Here is a 16,957-nt window from a genome sequence, read left to right as displayed (position 1 = left end):
GGGTCGGGCGTGTACACGGTCGACGGCGTGGGCGCGGGAGAGGCCGCCATGGGGGAGGAGATCATGAGGCTGCTGCTCGTCGCCGGCGCCAGCGTCGGTATTATTATGTCGGCCATGTTTGTTGTTGGACTAGTACGAGTGTGAACTACTGCCGCTGCAGAAAGTCACAGTGGGTGGGTGGGTGGTGATAATGAAACGTCACTTTTATATGAAGGTTTCGATCTGCAGCACATACTAATGCAAGTGATGGACGAAGAGTATTATTTGGTCTGAGAGAGCTTCGCCAATCTGTCAAATATTTGACAGCGGCATCGCATGTATTAATATACGCCGGCCAGGAGGAATGGCCTATATAGCTGAAGCAAAGGCAAGCAAACACTTGGCCTACGTGCGTGACAGCCTGGAATTGGAACAGTTGCCAGAACAAATAGGAAATCAGAGAGAATAAGCGATACAATACGGCGGGCTGTATACATCATAATGCGAACGTTTACTAAAACCCGGGGGCGCCGCATCGCATATCACCAATGGCAAAAAGTGGTTGGTGGTGGTCCGCCGCGCGGCCGGTTTTCACTTCGCAATGGGGAAATCCTACATTCCTACATATATCGTCATTATCGAGCTACCATCCTGGCAACGTGCATATGCCAAGTCGGGTAGCGGTAAGCAGGCTCTTCTCGATTGGACCGCCTGAGAGTTTGGCGGATTCGTAGATGGGTATCCGGCATGCTGAACTGCTGCTGCTGACCCTCTACATGGAATTTTTGGGGGGCAGTTCAGCTATACGAGAGAAAGAGGGAAGAGGGAGGGAAAAAAGTGAAACATTAATGTGAGCTCATATGATTGGTTGGGTTTTTTATTTGCATTGATAAAATCTATAAGGTGCCGCCCGTTGGCTCGAAGAAGAGCTCGACGACGATTGAGGGGTATTAACGATATAGTGGGAACAACCTCATACCTACAATTAGACCAAAAAGAAGGGGACACTTGAACGCCTATCCAATGCAGTCTCTCGGAACGCTCTCAAAAAACAGCATGTGGCTATGGCCCGCGCCTCAAATGACAAGTGCAAAGGTCTTTTTCGTACATGTAAAAAAAGCATTTCTTCCTCCCCCACAAGACTCTCTCAGGCGGCACCACCTTGCTGTGCTCCTGGTCCAGAGTTATCAGTTGATGTCGTCGTCGAAGGTGATACACGTTCGCCGGACGGACTATTGCTGCTCGAGCTAGTTTCAGGATTTGTGTTGCGCCGCTTGCTCTTACGGCCGAAGAAGTCGCCGAGGGTGTTGCTAACACTACGAGCACGCCCGCGAAGCCCTTGACGCTCCTCGGCCCCCATCATTGGGTCAGACACGTCCCCAGAAGCTGGTGTTGTCGGCGCAGTGCGATGAAGAAGCTGCGGTTCGGTTGCCGTGGGCCGCAGGGCACCTGATTCTTGCGCCTCGAGATCGTCGCCGTCCTGGGAGACAAAAAGACTAGATCTGATAGTCGGCCGTAAGCGCCGGATTGATCTCCTCCGGGGCATAGTGTTATTATCGCGTAGTAGCGTGTCGGCCACTACCGCCGTGATGGTGGAAGAGAGTGGTGAGGGTGACATAATCGTATTCGAGAAATGATGACTGTGAGGTCTGGACGATGAGAATGAAGGTCGTGGGGTTGTAGGTCTCTCTGATTGTGTATTCGTAGTAGTATATGTTGTCGTGGGAGGTGCGGCTCCGAGTCCAGTAGTGGGCGACGGATCAGTATTTGCGGGGGTAGCCGAGTGTATCGTGACCACACTATCGTCCGAAAACGTCGGCATGAATCCAGGATGTGCTGGACGATCCTCCACCGAGTTCCGCCAGGGATTATTGAGTAATGGTGATGATTCCAAGGGTAACGAGGTTCGAGACACTGAACCGTCGGGCTTTCTTGTGGAAGGCACGCCCGTGTTGTGGAATACAGCATTCAAGGGGTTATTCACCCCGGACTCAGCAAAACTAATCCGCGAGGCTCGCCGAGAGGAATGACGGGAGGAGGCAGTGCTTGAAACGCTGCTTCTTGGTTGGTGGTTGCTTGGCTTCGCCGTACGATCGCCGCTGGAGTCTTGTTCCGTCAGGCCGATGGTCTCTTCGATGTTTTCATCATCCGATAGTTCATCCTCATCGTCGTGGCGGGGCCGGCCGCTGGTAATGAGAAAGACGCCGAAAAAGGTTAAGAAGCAGCCCCCGATAAACTTGATACCTTGCTGCAAGGTAGTGCGCTCAAAGTCGCGGTATAGAATCGCACTTCCAATGATTACAGAAAGAGTAAACAGGACAAACTGGATCGGAATGACTTGAGTCGAATCAAATCGTTGAAGTGCTTTGTTCACGTACCGAACCTGCATCACTGCAGTGCTCAGTAGGACAAGGAGTAGACCGTAGGTGACCGGAGTTGCGAATGCTCTCCAGAGAGTCGAGGACAGCATAGAGGAAACGCCTTTGGTGGTCAACGCCGTATAGCCACCTGCTGCGTATTAGTATATCTTCAAACAATAAGCAATAAGTGTAGGCTTACCAAATAGCCCAACAAGACCTAGATCGATCAGGATGCTACGGTTGCCGTATCTGGGACTAGCCCACATAAGAACGACGATCAGGAAGATGGATATACCCATGTAAATCTCGAATTCCATCGTTGTAATAGCATCCCATACGTCGTGAGGCTCTAATTTTGTTTCCTCTTGTTTTGCGCTCAGCACAACGGTTATAGCGCCTCCTACAGCAATGACGACGCCCCAGAAGTCCCGGGCACGAAAAATCTCGCCAAAGAAGAGGGGCGCTATGACGCAGTTGGATATCAAGGCCACGACACCGAGAGGCGAGACGATAGAGGCAGGAGCAAAGCCGTAGGCCAGGAAGTTGCCCATCTCTCCCACCGTCATGAGCACCTGGCCCAGCCACCATGATGGTGACTTGAGATATGTTGATGCGACTTGCTTCTCGTCGGCTGAGGTGCCGCTCCACGACGAGTCACCCGAGTCACCCGATCCGTTTGAATGCATTAGAGGGCGCGATTCCAATACGTCATCTTCCTCGCCGGCGTCGTGGTCAGCGTCTGCGATCGAGTCGTTGATTGCGCCGTATCCGTTCCGCCCGCCATTCTGGGCTCTCCGCAAAGCCTCTTTCGCCCTTTCCCTTGCTTCCGTTTTGCGCTTCTGCAGCTTGATGTGCGAATATCTCTGGACATTCAAGGCCAAGGCGATCAGGATATTTCCGACAATAGACGTGATGATACCAATCAAAGAACTCCAGTTTCCAATCTTCGGGCCCGAGCCGTGGTTGTCATCGTTGTCGCCCGAGCCAGCAAGGACCCAGCTCGCATCGTAGCTTTTCGGCATAACCGGCATCGTGACGAGCTGTTATACCAGACCACTCGAATGAGTCGCGATCGTGGGAATCCAGTGCAGAGGGGGGTTGGCTGGGACGAACTTCCGAGGTGAGCTGCCAAAGCAGGCCGCTCTCTAGATAAACCGGAGATGCTCGAGTAACCATATGTGACTTGGACCCGGGGACGCGTTTGACGGTCGCATTGCTAGGGGAAACCGCTCGACCCTTTGGTATCAGGAGACTTTCAGGATTGACGAAACTATGATATATGGAAAGTCGAGCATGCGGGGGAGGCGTTTCGCCTCGAATTCTGGAATTGTAGTCGAGGGAGTGAATGGGTAACAAAAGTGACTGCGAAGCTATTGGTCCCTTGGGTTTGATAATGCTCACTGCTGTAATGATAACCCATCGATGAATCGCAGGCATTAACAATTAGAGGGTCTTTTGGGGGGGCGTGGGTGCCAGGTGCTCCTCCAAGAAATTGTGGTTCTTGGACTTCCTGCCCGATGCCGATACAAGCGATCCTCCGTCATCTGTCATGACTTGGCGTACCACATGCTGTCACTGAAGCGCCTCACACCGTAACACAGTGGGTTCAGTTCATGCTTGCTGGCTCTCCCTGCTCTCCAGTTTGGGCTGGCTGGCTTGACTGGGTGGGGTAACACAGTGACATGACTTGCACCTACATAGTAGTAAAACCACAAGCCACTAACGTAACTTCTTTAAGCTTCGTTTCCTTCAGCCTCGCGATCGCTGCCTACAATCTTCCTTTTGATCAGTCGCACTGCCCATTAATACCCCATTAGTCCACCGAGATGAGCGACGACGACAACTTTCAGGTCGAAGGACCAGACTTGGCCGAAGATGATCCCATGCGCGCCTTCCTACCGACTTCTTTCGGCAAGAAATCCAAAGAGGCTGACATTTCCGCCCAACTCGAGCGCAGTAAACGGCCTACAGAAAAACCACAATTAGAGAAGGGAAAGGAGATCCAGCAGCGACCCAATTCGAGCTCCGATGCTGGGAAGGATAGCGACGATGACGACAACGACGACTCGGATGACAGCGAGGACGAAGCTGAATATCCCACGTCGCATGAAATGGTCATCAAGACACACGACCGCGCAGTCACATCAGTGTCCCTGGATCCTGCCGGTGGCAGACTGGTATCGGGATCTATCGACTGTACTGTGAAACTGCACGATTTTGCTTCCATGACGCCTACCACCATTCGCGCCTTTCGGAGTGTCGACCCGTATCAGGCCAAGGCTTCAGCTGCCTCCGAGGCGCATCCGATTCACCATGTCGAGTTCAATCCTCTCGCCGGCAGCATGTTTCTATGTGTATCAGCACACCCCCAAGCCAAGATTCTGTCTCGAGATGGCGACGTTATCACCGAGTTCGTCAAGGGCGACATGTACTTGAGGGACATGAATAATACAAAAGGACACGTATCGGAAATCACCACCGGTACCTGGCACCCCACGGACAAGAACCTGTGCGTTACGGCAGGAACAGATAGCACGTTGCGCATTTGGGATATCAACAACAAACGCAGTCAGAAAGAAGTCTTGGTCTTCAAGTCTAAGGCCCTCGGTGTTGCAGGCAGATCGAGAATGACCGCGGTGGCTTGGGGAGCACCAGCCCAAGGTGGGAGCAACGTCCTGGTGTCGGCAGCTCTAGATGGCACATTGGTTATGTGGAGTGGCAATGGCCCCTGGTCGCGGCCTGCTGCTGAGATCAGAGATGCGCATAAAACCAACACATGGACCGGCGGAGTTGACATCAGCTCCGATGGTCGCATGGTTGTGACTAGGGGAGGCGACAACCTGATCAAACTATGGGATACTCGCAAATTCAAGGAGCCCCTGGTTACTGTTGACCATCCATCGACATCGGACCACTACCCGACGACGAATATCAAATACGGACCCAATTCAGCCAGCATCATCACTGGTTCCACTACCGGCCACCTGCATATCCTTAATCCAGGAAACTTGAGTGCGGAGTATACAACACCCATCACTCCTGGCAAACCGCTGGTCACCGTGAACTGGCACCCCAAGATCAATCAAATCGTCACTGGCTCGGCCAACGGTGAAACACACATTCTATACAACCCCAACATGTCAACGCGTGGTGCCAAAGATGTCATGTCAAGGGCACCGAAGAAGCGACACGTCGATGACAATCCGGAGTTTACTACGGACCAGTCCCTTGGTCTTTCGGGCGACGCGATCGTTGCTCCTGGCGCACTGTCGGGATCGCGAAAGGCTGGTGTTACTGCTTCAGGCAGATCGAAAGACCCTCGAAGACCCCAGGTCCAACAGATCACACCATTCATGCGCAATCAACCGGATTCAAAGCATGTTAGCGAAAATATCCCGCTCAGCAAGATGTTGTACGAAGACCCGCGGGAAGCGCTGCTCAAATATGCCGATCTGGCCAAGAAAGACCCGAAGTTTACTGGTGCCTATGCTGATACGCAGCCTGTGACTCAATACGCGGAGGTGAGCGACGAAGAGGACGAGGGCCCTGACAAGAAACGGGTCAAGCGGTGAAAGCTGGAGCGGTAAACAGCGGTATTACGAGAGCGTCATGGTGGCTTCGCCTGCCTAGCATGGTAGTATGGGCCAAGAAAGCCCAGGCTGTCCGGCAATCGGGTGTGCTCGGGGCAGCAGTTCGCACCCCTGGTACCTGGCATTGGGCAGGCGGCAATCCTTCGACTGCCGCGATGAATTGTCTGGATCTACGTGTTACATGGGTCCAATTCAGGACGTCATGTCATGTCTTGATGCGGAAACAGCCAGGCAGTCTTAACTAATCATGCACGTATAATCTTACTTTAGCCTCCAAAAGCTGTGGAGACGTGTCCTGGTAGGACAGCAGCCTTTAAGCATAAAAGATGGGAAGCTTTCCGTCATACGTGGTATGCGTCCCCTAAATGTAAGTGCGCAACAAGGGGACTGGGTCAGTGAGGTCGACCAATGAAACGAGGAGCGCATTTCTTGACGATCTTGTTCGAGCGTCTAGGCTATACTACCGATAAGCTTTGGGTGCTGAAAAAGGAACTCACTGTTGGCCATTGCCAGTGCGGGACAATGAGCTGCTGCGAAACGCCCGCCATAGTGCGCTCAACAGCCAGCGAGAGAGAGGCCTTTTGAATCAGAACCACGTACAATCAGCCATTGTTTTGTTGAGCCTACATTCACAAGAACTGTAACAGCGCTATTATTCTTCTATAGGAATCTTTATTGATTGTATTCATAGTCTTCAATGGAAAGCAAGCAATTCAATGTGAGCCACGATGAAGCATAGCTGTATCTCAGAGCGATGCCTAATTCTGATTGGCTGGCCTACCAATACGAAGTATCCACATGACCAGCCTGATCCACTCGGATGATAGTGTTTCCGAGGTCACGAGCCATTAAATGGTCTGTGCGTCAAAACACACTTGGCACGCTCCCCAATTTCAGGTAGTCGGCAGTGGTCAGTGTTCCCAGCCAGCAAATTTGGCAAAGGCTCCCCAGGTTCGTCTCTCACATCAAACCATCTCACTCCACGCCATCAATCGGTCGCGCATCCAAAAAACGAGCCGCATCGCCTATCCCCCCTCTAAATTCATCGACAACCATCGGGAAGAGGCAGCAACCTTCGTTTTCCGGCACTTTTGCACCACCCGACCGGCCCTCCTGCCGACTTTTTCGACGCGGCTGATTTCTGAACTCCCAATCCGCCCTCCGCGTCCCACGTCCTCTTACTATTTGCGAAGCCCATACTACACACTACCACCACCAACTACCACTCCCGCGCTCGCTTTCTAGTCTCCACAGCGCGTTTTGTCCATCGATTCGTCCGTATCCCATCGCAACCTCAACACTTATTTAGCTTTAGTCGCGTCTGGAACTGCATTATCTTTCGTCTGCCTGCGCTCCCTGGCTGTATACGTTGCAATTACGCGCTGCCATAATCTATTGTCTGGGATCGCCGAGATATCTCTGTAAGTCCGGCGCAACTACACCCACACCATAGCTTTTGCGACGCGTTCAGTTCTATCTTTTCACACCATCTTTTCGCCATTGCCCTTGTGCTATCATGTTCTCGTTGCTTTTCTTTACCTGCTGGAAACTGAGCGCCTGGCCTTTTTACTAACGCGATGTCTCCCAATTAGTCGACTCGGGGCGAATGGTCATGACCTTGTGATCAACGACTCTACAACAGCTCGAAGCCGAAGTTCCATACAAGTCCACTTGAGCGGTCACTGATAAAGTGCCGGATCTTGATCATGGCATCGGTTCAGGCGCCCCCTGCTGTCCAGCATCCTGGGCCACAGGGTATGCCTCAGCAGATGAATGGCGCGCAGATCAAGGAGATGTTCATGGTTAGTTTTCCCTCACCCCTTACTACCTAACCAAGCGTTAGAACCTGAGCTCTGTTCATGCTTGTCTCGCCATGATTCTTCTCTGCTAACTCATATAGCGTTTCAAACAAATGCAAGAACGAGGTGTTCCCAAGTCAGATCCCGAGTATATGAGACTCAACCAGATCCTCGTGAACGTCCAGCAACAGCAACAGCTGCAAAATGCCTACCGCCAACATCAACAGCAGGCACTTCAGATGCAGCAGCAGCAACAACATCAACAACAGATGCAACAACATAATGCCACCAATGGCGGCCAAGTCAATGGAGTGCCTTCCGGATCCCAGGCCCAGCCGACACCTGCGCCTCAGTCATCACAACCGCCTAGTTCAACAGCACTGGGCGCTTCTGCACTTCCGTCAACATCAGGGCCTTCTCAAACCACCGCGGCCTCGCCTTCGACAGCATCTTCAGCCTCGCAGTTTTCTCAACAGCAACTTAGTTTGTTGAGACAGCAGATCCAGGCCTTCAAATTCCTTGGCAAGAACGCCGGTGTCCCCTATGCCGTGCAGCAGGCCCTCAGTGCCCAGCGCCAACGTAGACAGGCTGTCGTTGAGCACTCTACTCCAGCTCTGCCTGCCCCTGCTACGGCGGCGACTCCTGTCCCCGAATCTGTCAAAGCTGCGTCGGTCGGGCCTGATGTGGCTCCCGCTGAACCCGAAGCTCCGCCTGCACCCAAGGGGCCAACGTATAAGATGGTCAAGTCGCCGTACGAGTCGGGTCTTTTGCGACGGGAGATCACCTATTTCGACCATAGCCAGAGGAAACAGCGATTGGTTGTACCCAGCTGTTTCCCCACCGGCGTCGACTTGGAACAAATGAGGCATGAGCGGGAGAAAATCATCTTCAGCCGCATGCGGGCGCGGTATTCCGAGCTCAAGTCGCTCCCTGGAAACATCGCCCATTGGGACACCACCAAAGATACGATTGAGGCAGATGACACCATGAAGCGGAAAGCCATCATTGAGATGAAGGCTTTGGGTCTCTATGCTAAGCAAAGGAATCTCCGGGAAAAAGTTGGGCGACAGATGATGCACTACGACAACCTGGCTATGACCACTAATCGCAGTCAGTATCGTCGCACTAAGAAGCAGAATGTTCGTGAAGCCCGTATTACCGAGAAGCTGGAGAAGCAGCAACGAGACGCTCGCGAGCACCGTGAAAAGAAGAAGCACATTGACTTCCTCCAATCCGTGCAAAACAACAAATCGGAGATACTCGAGAGCGCTAGTGCGGCTAGAGTCAGAACTTCCAAGATGGGTCGCACGATGTACTCTCATCATTTCAACATCGAAAAGGAGGAGCAGAAGCGCATTGAGCGAACTGCCAAGCAACGTCTGCAGGCCCTGAAGGCCAACGACGAGGAGGCTTATCTCAAACTGCTTGACCAAGCCAAGGATACGCGTATCACTCATCTGCTCAAACAGACCGATGGCTTCTTGGCTCAACTTGCCTCATCTGTTAAGGCACAGCAACGGCAAGCCTTTGAACTCCATGGTAACGGCGCCGCCCCTGAAGATGAGGAAAGCGAGGTCGACGAGGGTGAGGATGAGGACGGCGGTCGCAAGATTGACTACTACGCAGTGGCCCATCGTGTCAAAGAGGATGTCACCCAGCAAGCTGATATGCTCGTTGGTGGTAGCCTCAAAGAGTATCAGATCAAAGGTCTGCAGTGGATGCTTTCACTATACAACAACAATCTCAACGGTATTCTGGCCGATGAAATGGGTCTCGGAAAAACAATCCAGACCATTAGTCTGGTCACCTATCTCATCGAGAAGAAGATGCAAAACGGCCCATACTTGGTCATTGTGCCTCTAAGTACTCTGACAAACTGGAACCTTGAATTCGAGAAGTGGGCTCCGACCGTCTCCAAAGTTGTATACAAGGGTCCACCAAACGCTCGAAAACAACAACAGGACAAGATCCGCCAAGGCCGTTTCCAAGTCCTGCTCACAACTTACGAGTACATCATTAAGGATCGCCCTGTTCTAAGCAAGATCAAGTGGTTCCATATGATCATCGACGAAGGTCACCGAATGAAGAACACCAACTCGAAGCTCAGCGCAACGATATCGCAATACTACAGCACTCGGTTCCGTCTCATTCTTACTGGTACTCCCCTACAGAACAACCTTGGTGAGCTATGGGCTATGCTGAACTTTGTCCTGCCGAATATCTTCAAATCGGTCAAGACGTTCGATGAGTGGTTCAATACGCCTTTTGCAAACACTGGCAGTCAGGACAAGATGGAGCTCAACGAAGAAGAACAAATCCTTATCATTCGACGTCTCCACAAAGTCCTGCGGCCCTTCTTGTTGCGACGTCTGAAGAAGGATGTCGAGAAAGATCTGCCGGACAAGACAGAGAAGGTCATCAAGTGCAAGTTCTTCGCCCTGCAAAACCGTTTGTACAAGCAGATGGTCACGCACAACAAGATTGCCGTGAGTGACGGCAAGGGCGGAAAGGCCTCTGTCCGTGGTCTGAGCAACATGATCATGCAGCTCAGAAAGCTCTGCAATCATCCCTTTGTGTTTGACGAAGTCGAGAACCAGATGAACCCCTTGAGCACGGCTAACGATTTACTGTGGAGGACTTCCGGAAAATTCGAGCTTTTGGATCGTGTTCTCCCCAAGTACAAAGCCAGTGGCCACAGAGTTCTCATGTTCTTCCAGATGACGGCCATTATGGACATCATGGAGGATTTCCTGCGTTTCCGCGGCATCCAGTTCCTTCGACTTGATGGTACCACTAAATCTGAAGATCGATCGGATTTACTGAGGATTTTCAACGCTCCCGATTCGCCTTATTTCATGTTCTTGCTGTCCACACGTGCAGGTGGTCTCGGTCTCAACCTCCAGACTGCTGACACTGTCATCATCTACGATTCTGATTGGAACCCGCATCAGGATTTGCAGGCTCAGGATCGTGCTCATCGTATCGGCCAGAAGAACGAAGTGCGAATTCTTCGACTCATCAGTTCAAACTCCGTTGAGGAGAAGATTCTGGAGCGTGCCAGATACAAGCTTGATATGGATGGCAAGGTTATCCAAGCTGGTCGATTCGATAACAAGTCCTCGGAAACAGATCGTGATGCTATGCTGCGTACATTGCTCGAGACTGCCGATATGGCCGAGACTGGTGATCAAGATGAAATGGATGATGAGGAGCTCAACATGATCCTTGCCCGAAACGACGACGAACTGGTTCTCTTCAATAAGCTCGATGAGGAGCGAGCCAAGGATCTGACTTACGGCAATGGCCCCGGCTCTAAGCAAATGCCCCGTCTCATGGCTGAGAACGAACTTCCGGATATCTACTTGAATGAGGGTAACCCCGAGCCTGAAGAGGAAGAAGAGGTCCTTGGTCGCGGCGCTCGTGAGCGTACTCGCGTTAAGTACGACGATGGCTTGACTGAAGAGCAATGGCTCATGGCTGTCGATGACGATGAGGATTCGCCGGAGGCCGCTGCGGCGCGAAAGAATGCTCGCAAGGAGAGACGGGAAACCAATCGATTCAAGCGCCTGGCCGCGATCAACAATACCTCCGGGGCAAATTCGCCAGTCGCCAGTAGGGCATCTACGGAAGAAGTTGAGACACCACCGAAGAAACGAGGTCGCAAACCGGGCAGCAAGAACATCGAGAAGCGGAAGGTTGAAGATGAGGATGGCGAGCCGCCTGCGAAAAAGCGCCGTGGGCCGGGCGGACGACCCAAGGCGGTGGCTACTAATGGCAATGACTCCCGCATACCACCTGAGACGCGACAGATCCTGCAAAGGACTCTACGCAGCATTCATGACGGGTTGATGTCGTTAGAGGCCGACGACCCCATCGAACCTGAAGAAAAGGAAGACGATGGGGACGACGAGCCTGTCAAGCGACTCATCATTGGTCCTTTTGTCAAACTTCCCTCGAAGCGTGACTACGGCGACTACTACCTTCTTATTCAGAACCCTATCTGCATGAACCAGATAATGGCAAAGATCAAGAAGGAAGAGTACAACAGTGTCAATGACATGCGTAAGGACATTATGCTCATGTGCAGTAACTGCAAAACGTACAACGAAGACGGCAGTCTACTCTACTCGGATGCCATTGTCATGGAGGTAAGTTCAAGATTACCAGGGAGGTGTTAGGGGTATTTGTACTAACCTCGGGGTGATAGAATTACTTTAATGCCAAGGCGCAACAGGCGCTTAGCGACCATCCAGAGCTGGCCGAGCTTGAGGATCCCTCCGCCAAGGAGAGCAGTGCTGCGCCCACAACCAGTGCCGGAACCCCTCAACCGCTGGCGAATCCTACCCGGATCAAACTGGTATCAACCAATGGGGTCACCCCTGTTAATGGAGGGATCAGCGGCGCTCCTAGTGAACAGGGCGGCGAATAATAATACCTGCTGACAAATTTCTTGGGCGGCATCACAACTGTCAATCCGATAGACCTGCACTTTCCTCTACACTTCTGGTTTTCTTTGATCCGCCAAGGAAGGATCCAAGAGAATTTGCATATCAGGCTGTTGTGACATCTTTGCAAGACACGAAAAACTCGTTGGGGCGTTAGGGATGCTTTTTTCATCTACATCAGGGGCAACGGACCTCGACGGTAAAGAGGAAACGATTGGTACGTGTATCAGAAACTCACAACTTTGGGAATTACACCTACGTTGTTTTGGGTGAGCAAGGAAAGGGACCAACGAAAGCGATACCCCCTACCTTGGCTTTTTTTTATATGCTTCTTTATCTTTCATCACTTAAAAGGTGGGAGCAGCGGTTTCAGGCTCTGGAGCATGGAGCTGATCCTCTACCCGGGGATCCAAGAAGAAGAGACTGTAGGAATACCAGGAATAGCGATCCTGACAGCAGCAGATGTACTTCTAATAGAGATAATGCAGAAGATTCAATGCATTATAAATTTCATATCGACTTCAGATACCGAAACGGAACGGCTTTTCTACCAGCTTAGTCCTATAATCCCAATTCTTTCAATATAGCTTCATTATGTTGTCCAACACTAGGCACCTCCTCCATCTTGGCCTCATCAACACCCGAGACGCCTGGCGGGAGTAATGCCGGCACAGGCCCTTGTGAGGTCCCAATCTCGGTCCATCGATGTCGTGTCCTGAGCTGTGGGTGTTCCCAGACACCCTTCATGTCGTTCACCTTGGCATTGGCAATGCCTGCTGTGTCGAGCCTTGCAATGACCTCTTCTGCCGAGAGCTGGCTGAAGGACCGGACCATGGTCTGCTGCAGGGCTTCACGGTTTTCAACTCGCTTCGGGTTAGTGGCGAACCGCGCATCCACCGCCAGCGCTGCATCGTGCAGCACTTCGGCGCAGAGCTGCGTCCACTCTCGCTCGTTCTGGACCCCCAGCATGACGGAGCCCCCGCCGTCCGTCTCAAAGGGCCTGTACGGGTAGATGGACGCGTGGGAGGCGCCCATGGGCCGGGGCCCCGGCTGGCCCTGGTAGGTGTAGTAGAGCGGGAAGCTCATCCACTCGACCATGGCCTCGAGCATCGAGATGTCGATCCGGCAGCCCGTCTTGGTCTTGGACTTCTCCCGCCGCATCAGCGCCCCCATGATGCTGGTCAGGGCGTACATGCCCGACGCGATATCGGCGATGGAGATGCCGATCTTGGCGGGCGACTTGCCGTCCGCGCCCCCCGTCGTCGACAGCAGGCCCGCCTTGCTCTGCACCAGCAGGTCGTACGCCTTCTTGTCGCGGTAGGGCCCGCTGGCGCCGTAGCCGGAGATGTCGCAGACGACGAGGCCCGGGTGCTCCTGTCGGAGCGTCTCGTACGAGAGACCCAGGCGGTCCGCGGCCCCGGGGGCCAGGTTCTGGACCAGCACGTCGGCGGGTAGGTCGGCTATAAGCCTGCGGAGGACGGACAGGTCCCGGGGCTGTTTGAGGTCCAGCGCCAGGCTCTCTTTCGACCGGTTCGCCCAGACGAAGTGCGACGATAGACCGGGCCCGACGCGGGCGTCGAGGGCGCGCGCGAAGTCGCCCGCGCCCGGGCGCTCGATCTCGATGACGCGGGCGCCGAGGTCTGCGAGCTGGCGGGTGCAGAAGGGGGCGGCGATGGCTTGTTCTAGGGATACTACGGTGATGCCGTGCAGGGGCAGGTGGGACTTGTCCGGCTTGTTGTCGGGGTTAGTGTTGAAGAAGTTGAAGCTGTTGTGAGATATCTTGTGCTGGTAGCCCGGACAGTCCATCGTCCTACTGCTTATGGTGGTAATGTGGTCTTTGGTGATGCGAGAGACACGCACGGTCTACCGCGACGACCATGGAGAAGCATGGAGCTTCTTGATGCGCTGCCTGCCATCCCACACCACAGGAGCTTGGCCTGGTCAATTTTGTGTCTACTAGGAGAGGATTAGTGCAGAGTACTCCCGTGGCCTTAGCCATCCATACAAGGCCTTGAACTGACAACCAAAAAGTGTTAAGATTATACAAGTTGCGATTCTTCATACGTTGTTGCCTCCCTTTACTTACAAAGCCGAGGTCCACTTTAGGGGGATCCGATGTCCGACCTCCTTGGTGCTGTTAAAGTGCGGAGTGCGGAGTGCGGCGTGCGGAGAGACGGAGTGAACTCCGTTGGTCAGCTACTGTAGCTATGCTACTATTGCTATGCTGAACGGGTATTTTAACAGATGAAGAACCTCCAGTATTAGGAATGAAATAATAAGGTCTTTTGTAGCCCAGCAATATTCCAAGAGATTGGCCCACGGCTGCATAACCTCATGTTGTGTATAAGTGATGATCTACCCGATGCATCTGGGGCAGTGGGGTTAAGCACCCCGCTGCTATTCCCATTATCAACGACGCTGTGTTGTGTTACTGCCGAGGTTCGTTGAGGAGGTCAAATCTACCTAGAAGCTCGAGTTGTTCTTCACATCGATAGTTGTTTCCGCCTCCGAATCGACTCATCCACTACCTGCAAGCTTTCCACCTCATCAGCGTAGAGCTGAAAGGGACAGAATGTTTCAAGCATTGCGGCAGCTTACAAGAGCGGATCGTGTCTTCAATGGATCTCTCTTGCAGAGTGCGACCCCAAGTACATTATTATGCAGGAATGTTACCACCCATCGCAGATACTTCTCGGCCACGAGCCGGCGGCATATCATGGAAACAACTGGCTTTACCGAGAATCAAATGACAGTCCGAGAGGCCGTGGCAACCTTGTGCGCCAAGTTCCCCAACAGCTACTGGCAAGAGCATGATCAGAACGAACAAGACCCCAAAGAGTTTCACGCAGCCCTGGCCAAGGACGGATGGTTAGGAATTGCACTGCCGGAAGAACTAGGAGGGTCCGGGCTGGGCATCTCGGAAGCCACCATGATGATGCAGACCATCGCGGAATCCGGAGCCGGCATGGCGGGCGCCCAGTCAATCCACGCCAACGTCTACGCGACCCAGCCCCTGGCCAAGTTCGGCAGCCGGGAGCAGCGGGAGGGCACGATCCCCAAGATCATCTCGGGCGAGTGGCGGACGTGCTTCGGCGTCACGGAACCCGACACGGGGCTCGACACGCTCCGATTGCGCACCCTGGCTCGGAAGAGCGCCGATGGGCAATCCTACAGCGTCACGGGGCAGAAGATCTGGATCACGTGTGCGCAGGTGGCGCGTAAGATGATGCTGCTCGCGCGCACGACGTCGCTCGAGGAGGTGCGCAAGCCGAGCGAGGGCCTGTCGCTGTTCTGCATCGACCTCGACAGGACATCGTCGTCCTCCTACTCCCCCGGTTTGGATATGCGCAAGATCAAGAAGATGGGCGGGCGCGCCGTCGACGCCAACGAGGTGTTCTTCGACAACTACCAGATCCCGGCCGACACGCTGGTCGGGACCGAGAACCAGGGGTTCAAGATCATCCTGCACGGCCTGAACGCCGAGCGCTGCCTGCTGGCCGGCGAGGCCCTGGGCCTGGGCTACGCCGCCGTGGCGCGCGCGGCCCGCTACACGTGCGAGCGCGTCGTGTTCGGCCGGGCCATCGGCGCGAACCAGGGCGTTGCGCACCCGCTCGCCGACGCCTACATGCGGCTCGAGGCGGCCAAGCACGCGACGTACCACGCGGCCCGGCTGTTTGACCAGAGCCAGAGCACGACGAGCACGACGAATATCCGGCAGGATGCGGTGGGCGTGGCGGCCAACAGCGCCAAGTACCTCGCGGCCGAGGCGGCGTTCGCGGCGTGCGAGCGCGCCGTCCTGACGCACGGCGGCATGGGTACGCCGCCGAGTACGACGTCGAGCGGTGGCTGCGCGAGTGCCTGGTGCCGCGGATCGCGCCTGTGTCGCAGGAGATGATTATGAATTACATTGGGGAGAAGGTGTTGGGGCTGCCGAGAAGTTATTAGATTAGGTAGGCGAAAAGGAGAGGGCCCCGGATGTGTGAGATTTGGAGACGTTGTTGACTACTTGAAATAAGAAATAAGGCCTCGGGGCTGGATGCCTCAATAATTTGGCATGTAGGAAAGGATGTAAATAGGGCACGAGGCTGGATCGTATTGTTGTAACAAAAATATGCTGGACCACTAGGTTGTGTGCTATTGTGGAAGGCTGGCTTCTTTGCCCCTATCTTATTCCTACAGCAAACTTCCATCCCACCTCAACCTCTGTTTAGGAGTCCCTTTTTACCTACCAAAGCTGTCGGTGGATCAGCGAGCAAGCCAATTCCCCAAAGAATTCTGGCCGGCTCTTTTTCATTTGGTAGGACTTGACAATTATTTACTTTCACTCTGGTGTGGACAGATTTAAGTAGGGAAATATACTATAAAAGGAGCAAGACGACAAACGATAGCCCCCCAACACCAAATTCCCTTCCCGATACCAGTTTGTCAACAGCCGCCATGTGACTCGAAGCAGAACTTTCTGTCCATGAGCACCACTGGGCATTGTTCACTAATACATACTTAACTTTGATATCTGAAGCAATTGTCACGCCCAAGTCGCCTCTCTTGTGGCTAGCGTGTAATGCACAAGTAAACCAAAGTAATTATCTCAACTGTTGTTTGAACCTCACAAATTTCATATGGTTTGGCTACAGCGAATTCAACACTCCTAAGGTCCACATTTCTCAGAGATTCCATTGACCTGAAGGCTCATGGGGTTCCGGCCGACGCATGATCATCACCAGTGACTCTTTCCGTCCCATGCCAACAAAGCAAATGCGCCTCGTCCGGTGATTTGAGAGCTC

The 16,957-nt window shown here is 53.4% G+C and overlaps 5 protein-coding genes across 5 annotated transcripts; 3 read left to right on the top strand and 2 right to left on the bottom strand.

Annotated features, from left to right (window-relative positions):
• Positions 1-1,126: 1,126 nt before the first annotated feature.
• PG994_003682 (magnesium transporter NIPA-domain-containing protein) lies at positions 1,127-3,370 on the bottom strand (the record flags this gene model as incomplete). Its single annotated transcript, XM_066855091.1, has 2 exons — positions 1,127-2,487; positions 2,539-3,370. The coding sequence occupies 2 exons, from the start codon at positions 3,368-3,370 to the stop codon at positions 1,127-1,129; spliced, it is 2,193 nt and encodes a 730-aa protein (XP_066719369.1).
• Positions 3,371-4,165: 795 nt separating this feature from the next.
• PG994_003681 (WD repeat domain-containing protein) lies at positions 4,166-5,911 on the top strand (the record flags this gene model as incomplete). The annotated part of the gene is made up of 1 exon (XM_066855090.1): positions 4,166-5,911. The coding sequence occupies one exon, from the start codon at positions 4,166-4,168 to the stop codon at positions 5,909-5,911; it is 1,746 nt and encodes a 581-aa protein (XP_066719368.1).
• A 1,724-nt stretch (positions 5,912-7,635) lies between these two features.
• Positions 7,636-12,157, top strand: PG994_003680 (putative component of SWI/SNF global transcription activator complex; the record flags this gene model as incomplete). Its single annotated transcript, XM_066855089.1, has 3 exons — positions 7,636-7,731; positions 7,830-11,876; positions 11,936-12,157. 3 exons carry the CDS (start codon positions 7,636-7,638, stop codon positions 12,155-12,157), a joined length of 4,365 nt encoding a protein of 1,454 aa, XP_066719367.1.
• A 577-nt stretch (positions 12,158-12,734) lies between these two features.
• PG994_003679 (CAIB/BAIF family enzyme) lies at positions 12,735-13,979 on the bottom strand (the record flags this gene model as incomplete). The annotated part of the gene is made up of 1 exon (XM_066855088.1): positions 12,735-13,979. The coding sequence occupies one exon, from the start codon at positions 13,977-13,979 to the stop codon at positions 12,735-12,737; it is 1,245 nt and encodes a 414-aa protein (XP_066719366.1).
• Positions 13,980-14,889: 910 nt separating this feature from the next.
• PG994_003678 (uncharacterized protein) lies at positions 14,890-16,068 on the top strand (the record flags this gene model as incomplete). The annotated part of the gene is made up of 1 exon (XM_066855087.1): positions 14,890-16,068. One exon carries the CDS (start codon positions 14,890-14,892, stop codon positions 16,066-16,068), a length of 1,179 nt encoding a protein of 392 aa, XP_066719365.1.
• Between the last annotated feature and the right edge of the window lie 889 nt (positions 16,069-16,957).

This window comes from Apiospora phragmitis (genome assembly GCF_038363925.1).
Source record: "Apiospora phragmitis strain CBS 135458 chromosome Unknown utg000004l:1.0-3135199.0:1.0-3139288.0, whole genome shotgun sequence".
Lineage (NCBI taxonomy): Eukaryota > Fungi > Ascomycota > Sordariomycetes > Amphisphaeriales > Apiosporaceae > Apiospora > Apiospora phragmitis.
Note: the sequence above shows the minus strand (reverse complement) of the source record. Positions and strands in the feature narration are given on the sequence as shown.